Below are 6,415 nucleotides of genomic sequence, written 5' to 3' on the forward strand. Positions count from 1 at the left end.
TTTGATCGGAAAATCACTCACACAATTTGGCGCCGTCTGTGGGAAAGAAAGTAGAATAGATGGCCAATAACGGACAGAAGGAAAAGTTTGGGGACGACACTCCTGCTGGGAGTGGGAGACCTATTGACCTTGATATCACAAGAGACGAATGCAACGCAGAAACTCGTGACCAGAATCACGGAGTGAAAAACGTCGGCCAAACTGGCGACACACCAAAGAAACCAGATCGAAGTGGATACTACAACGAGGACGACCTCCAGGTTTAGAAGGATAGGTGTAACGCCCCACTACTTGCTGGCCCAAATAACTTGTGGGTCGACCAACAATACCCAAAAGCTTAAGTCCAAGTTATTTAGTAGCAAGGTAGTGGTGCTATATATGCCCAAGATCACCCATGCAAACTTCCGATGTGGGACAAGGTGTTACAAACTCCCCCACTTATAAATCCTCACGTCCTCGCGAGGGTCTATAATCAATCAGAATACCACGACAAGCTCGTGGACAGCCCAGAATAAGTGGCCCACATGGTTGTGTGCATGGGTCGGCTCTGATACCATTTAATTGTCACGCCCCAAGCTCCGTGACAACGCCGCACACTCATTTAAGTGAGCATGCAAGGCTAAGAGTCCAACACATAACCAACAATGTAAAATACTCCAATTAAATCCTTAATTATCATAATGCTAAAATCCATAAAAATAAATAGTTCTTATATGAAAATGTCCACCAAGTCCACTAATTTAATCCACTAACAAAACAATAATCCAAGTACTTAAATCATGGTCCCACTTTCGGCACTCCCACATATAAAAAAAAATCCGCGCAGCTCTACTCTTCAGAATCTGAAAAAAAAAAATAAGGGTAAGCTAGATAGCCTAGTAAATAACCAACCATCACTGCTAGCTGGATCAAGTATATAAAAATAAGTAAATAAATCGATAACCAATAAATATAATTTTTTTTCTACAGTTCAATAAATGAACAATTATTTGTAAGGTGGTTTCATAGCTAAAAATAAACAATGTACAATACATTTTAAATGAAAAGCCAACAAGATAATTCAAAGTAATTCGTTGTTCAAATCGATGGTTCGATATTCAGATGGTTCAATGATTTGATTCACAAAACCCATGTCTTAATGACTACGGTCACTTAGCCCGTGACAAGGCCCAGAACCACACATAGGCCGGTGGTAAAGCCCCAAAAGAAACTAGTTTCTGTGCCAATAAATAACCCCCATTGGCTAGGGTCCAAATCATAATCAGACTAGAGTGATGTTCAAAATTCAAACAATACACAACTTTTAAATAAAACATTCAATATTTTCAGAATAAACGTTTAGTATAATTTTCAGAATAGTTTCACCAAATATTCAAATAATTTTCATAATAATATTCGATGTTGTTTTGTACTTGACCCATATTTTATTTTAAGAGAACATAAAGGCTATAAATAAATATTTATGATTTTAAACGATTCGATAGGAATAAAATGAACCAACAGTGATAGAGGGTTACTTACCTCAAATAGCTAAAATAATATTTCCCAAGCTAATCTCAAATTACCAAGATCCACCTCAATTTCACAAACCTAATAAAATATTACACCACATAAACAATTATTATGTGCACCCATCTATCTCTTCTTGTAACAACAATAAAATAAATTAACCCAATTGCCTATTAAGAACTCCCACAATTTGGCATCAAAACAAAGCCATCACGGTTTCGGAAATTCTCAACCCATATTATTCTATTGTTGTTTATATACACGTAAAAATTTGTAATTGCTTGTAGTCAATCGTGTATCCCACAAATACACCACCATTAAACTTAACCCATCACATATCAATCTCAAAATATGAACCACCCAAATGGGACGCAAAATACACTCTAAAATTGAGCAAAATTGAGACCCCCAACATAGACTACATCAATATATCTATTTAATCATATATGCCCATAAAATCATCTATTGATATATTAACACTAAAATCATAGATAGGAATATAATAAAATAAATCTTACCTAAGTGATGAATAAAGCAAAACCACCACTCTTATGAATCCTCCCTCTTCCTTGGTTTGGGTTTCTTTTCTTTAATTTTAAACTTTTCCAAACCCTTGCTTGCTGCCTTCACCTTTAACTCTTCCAAACCCTTTCTGCAGCACAAGCCTCTCTTCTCTTTTTCTTTTCTTTTTTCTTTTACCTTCTCAAACCCTAGCTGCCTATGGAGCAATTCATAGCCTCTGTTTTGTTTGTTTTCCAATACTTAAAGCCACAATAGGTGGGCTTATTAACCTAATTTCTCAAAGTTACAAAATTACCCATCTAAGTAATAGGAAATATAATGCCATATCATAACTAATTCTTTGATATTAATAAATGACTCATATAAGTTAATTTAATTACTAATCTATCCAATAAAATAATAATATTTAAAACTTGGGTTTTACATCCTTGTGGTATCAGAGCCAGGTTATAATTTTAAAGGCTGGTATAGAATAGTAGTGAGATTGGGTAGATGTAGGATTGGGAACGCTTATAATTTAGTATAATGTTAATTTTAATTACTTACCCAAAAAAAAATGTTAATTTTAATTACATGTTATAGGGATTTGAGAATAGAATAAGATGAGGTTTTATTATTGATGCATATAGGTTGCAATGGAACATGAGGAGACATTGGCAAATCTCATGTGGTTAGTATAGATGGCAAGAGATTGCTTGTAGACTTGACTGTTTTAGATATGTGGGACTTTGACATAATTCTTGGAATGGATTGGTTGACAACCAATTATGCTTCTGTTGATTGTCGAGGCAAAATGGTAGTATTTCAGATTCCTGATCAACCAGAATTTTGTTTTGTGGGTAGTGGAGTTAACACTCCTCCTTTAGTAATCTCAGCTTTGCAAGCTAGACGATTGTTGAGGAATGGTTGCGAGGGTTATTTAGCTTCTGTGAGAGAGATTCGTGAGACTGAATTGAAGTTAGAGGATATTCTAGTTGTGAAGGAATTTCCCGATGTTTTTCCTGAAGAGTTACCGGGGTTGCCACTAGATAGAGAGATTGAGTTTGCCATTGAATTGATACCTGGCACGGGTCCTATCTCTAAGGCTCCGTATCGGATGGCCCCAACAGAGTTGAAAGAGTTGAAGGAACAGTTACAAAAGTTACTAGATAAGGGCTTTATTAGGCCTAGTGTTTCTCCTTGGGGTGCGCCCGTTTTATTTGTGAAAAAGAAGGATGGTAGTTTTCGCCTTTGCATTGATTATCGAGAGTTGAACAAGGTGACAATCCGAAATAAATATCCTTTGCCTAGGATAGATGACCTATTTGATCAGTTGCAAGGAGCACAAGTCTTTTCTAAGATTGACCTTCGTTCTGGCTATCATCAGTTGAAGGTTAAGGCGGAAGATATACCTAAGACAGCCTTCCGAACTAGGTATGGGCATTATGAATTTTTAGTGATGCCGTTTGGGTTGACCAATGCGCCTACAGCTTTTATGGATTTAATGAACAGAGTATTTAAACCCTTCTTAGATCAGTTTGTGGTAGTTTTTATTGATGACATTCTTGTGTACTCGAAGAGTAAAGAGCAGCACGAAGAACATCTGAGAATAGTGTTGCAGATATTAAGGGAAAAGAAATTACTTGCTAAATTAAAGAAGTGTGAATTTTGGCTCGAGAGTGTATCATTTTTGGGTCATGTGATATCTAGAGATGGGGTGTCTGTTGACCCCAAGAAAGTGGAGGCGGTGGTAGAGTGGAATAGGCCTACTAGTGTCACTGAAATTCGTAGCTTCTTTGGTTTAGCAGGTTATTATCGAAGGTTTGTTGAGGGATTTTCCCGAATTTCTATGCCTTTAACTCGTTTAACACAAAAAGGGGTTAAATTTGAATGGTCTGATGATTGTGAGAAGAGTTTCCAGGATCTAAAAAGTCGATTGGTGTCTTCTCTAGTACTTATAGTTCTGTCCGGAGATGAAGGTTTTACCATCTATAGTGATGCATCGAAGATGGGTTTGGGTTGTGTCCTGATGCAGAATTATAAGGTAGAGTAGAATTATTCTACGCATGATTTGGAGTTGGCTGCAGTGGTGTTTGCATTGAAAATCTGGAGGCACTACCTGTATGGGGTGAAATATGAGATATTCACTGATCATAAAAGTCTGGAGTATATTTTCACTCAAAAAATAATTGAATATGAGGCAAAGGCGATGGTCGGAGCTATTAAAGAACTATGATTTGACTATCAATTATCATCCAGGAAAAGCCAATGCAGTGGCGGATGCCTTGAGTAAAAAGACCTCGAGTAATTTGGCTACCTTGATCACTGACCAATAGAATATCTTGGAGGACTTGCAGAGGTTGAATATTGAGATTAGATGGCATAGCCATGAAGTGCAGTTGGCAAACCTTAAAGTTCAACCCACATTGATTGATAGAATTAAAGATGCTCAGGGAAGAGATCCTCAGTTGCAAAAACTTAAGGCTGAAATGGAAATAGGGCTACAAATGGAATTTTGTATGCATAAAGATGGAACCTTGAGATTTGGAGAGAGGTTGTGTGTGCCTAATGATTTAGAGCTCAAGAGAGAATCCTGAGAGAAGCTCACAGTTCAGGATATACTGTACATCTAGGGAGCACTAAAATGTATAAAGACTTGAAGAGGAACTTTTGGTGGAATAATATGAAGAGGGAAATTGCTCAGTATGTTGCTCAATGTTTGGTATGTCAACAAGTGAAAGTTGAACATCAGAGACCTACAGGTAAGTTACAACCTCTTCCTATTCTCGAGTGGAAGTGAGAACATATTACCATGGATTTTGTGACAGGGTTGCCTAGGACCCAAGGTGGTAACAATACTATTTGGGTTATTGTTGATCGATTGACCAAATCCGCTCACTTTCTAGCTTTTAAGGTAGGGTTCTCCTTAGAGAAGTTTGCAAATTTGTATATCAAGGAGATTGTGAAGTTGCATGGTATTCCGGTGACCATAGTGTCTGATAGAGATAACAGATTTGTATCTACGTTTTGGAGGAGTTTGCATACAGCTTTGGGTACTAGTTTGAATTTTAGCACTGTCTTTCATCCTCAAACTGATGGACAGTCAAAGAGAACTATTCAAACCTTGGAAGACATGTTGAGGGCTTGTGTTATTGATCTTGGAGGTTCTTGGGATGAGCATTTGGCCTTAGTGGAATTCTCTTATAATAACAGTTATCATGCGAGCATTTAGATGGCACCATATGAGGTTTTATATGGACAAAAGTGTAGATCACCTATGTGTTGGGATGATGTCGGTGAAAGGAAGTTGTTAGGGCCTGAGATTGTGCAACAAATAGTGGACAAGATCAATCTTATTAGAGAGCGACTTCGCACGGCACAGAGTAGACAGAAAAGTTATGCAAATAACAGGAGATGCGATTTGGTGTTTGGGGTTGGAGACCATGTGTTCCTTAAGGTGTCTCCTATGAAAGGAGTAATGAGGTTTAGTGTTCGTGGTAAATTGAGTCCTAGATTTGTTGGGCCATTTGAGGTTTTAGATCGAATTGGTGAGGTAGCTTACAGACTTGCCCTACCACCTTCACTAGCTGGAGTTCATAATGTTTTTCATGTCTCAATGTTAAGGAAGTATATACCGGATCCTAGTCATGTGATTGATCATGCACCGTTGCAGTTTAAGGAGGATTTGACATATGAGGAACACCCTATACGAATTGTTGATAGGAAGGAACAGGTTTTGAGGCGTCGAGTCATCCACTATGTTAAGGTTCAATGGAGTAATCACTCAGAAAGAGAAGCAATTTAGGAACTCGATGATGAAATGAAACGAAAGTATCCACAACTTTTTGAGACTTCAGGTATGTCAAATTTCGAGGACAAAATTTCTTTTAAGGAGGGAAGGATGTAAAACCCAAGTTTTAAATATTATTATTTTATTGGATAGATTAGTAATTAAATTAACTTATATGAGTCATTTATTAATATCAAAGAATTAGTTATGATATGGCATTATATTTCCTATTACTTAGATGGGTAATTTTGTAACTTTGAGAAATTAGGTTAATAAGCCCACCTATTGTGGCTTTAAGTATTGGAAAACAAACAAAACAGAGGCTATGAATTGCTCCATAGGCAGCTAGGGTTTGAGAAGGTAAAAGAAAAAAGAAAAAAAAAAGAGAAGAGAGGCTTGTGCTGCAGAAAGGATTTGGAAGAGTTAAAGGTGAAGGCAGCAAGCAAGGGTTTGGAAAAGTTTAAAATTAAAGAAAAGAAACCCAAACCAAGGAAGAGGGAGGATTCATAAGAGTGGTGGTTTTGCTTTATTCATCACTTAGGTAAGATTTATTTTATTGTATTCCTATCTATGATTTTAGTGTTAATATATCAATAGATGATTTTATGGGCATAT

At 37.0% G+C, this 6,415-nt stretch overlaps 1 protein-coding gene across 1 annotated transcript; it reads left to right on the forward strand.

Annotated features, from left to right (window-relative positions):
* Nucleotides 1-5,242: 5,242 nt before the first annotated feature.
* Nucleotides 5,243-5,815, forward strand: LOC145800685 (uncharacterized). Its single transcript, XM_082890412.1, has 2 exons — nucleotides 5,243-5,493; nucleotides 5,635-5,815. The coding sequence occupies exons 1-2, from the start codon at nucleotides 5,243-5,245 to the stop codon at nucleotides 5,813-5,815; spliced, it is 432 nt and encodes a 143-aa protein (XP_082746538.1).
* The last annotated feature ends 600 nt before the right edge of the window (nucleotides 5,816-6,415 follow it).

This window comes from Camellia sinensis, chromosome 10, assembly GCF_055761805.1.
Source record: "Camellia sinensis isolate YWXY chromosome 10, ASM5576180v1, whole genome shotgun sequence".
NCBI classification, from domain to species: domain Eukaryota; kingdom Viridiplantae; phylum Streptophyta; class Magnoliopsida; order Ericales; family Theaceae; genus Camellia; species Camellia sinensis.

Bases quoted from the DNA above. Each gene is read 5' to 3' on its own strand.
- LOC145800685 (XM_082890412.1), top strand. From the start codon at position 5,243: ATGGCACCATATGAGGTTTTATATGGACAAAAGTGTAGATCACCTATG. The intron at 5,494-5,634 runs GTTTAGTGTTCG...CTCAATGTTAAG, and splicing joins CCTATGAAAGGAGTAATGAG to GAAGTATATACCGGATCCTA.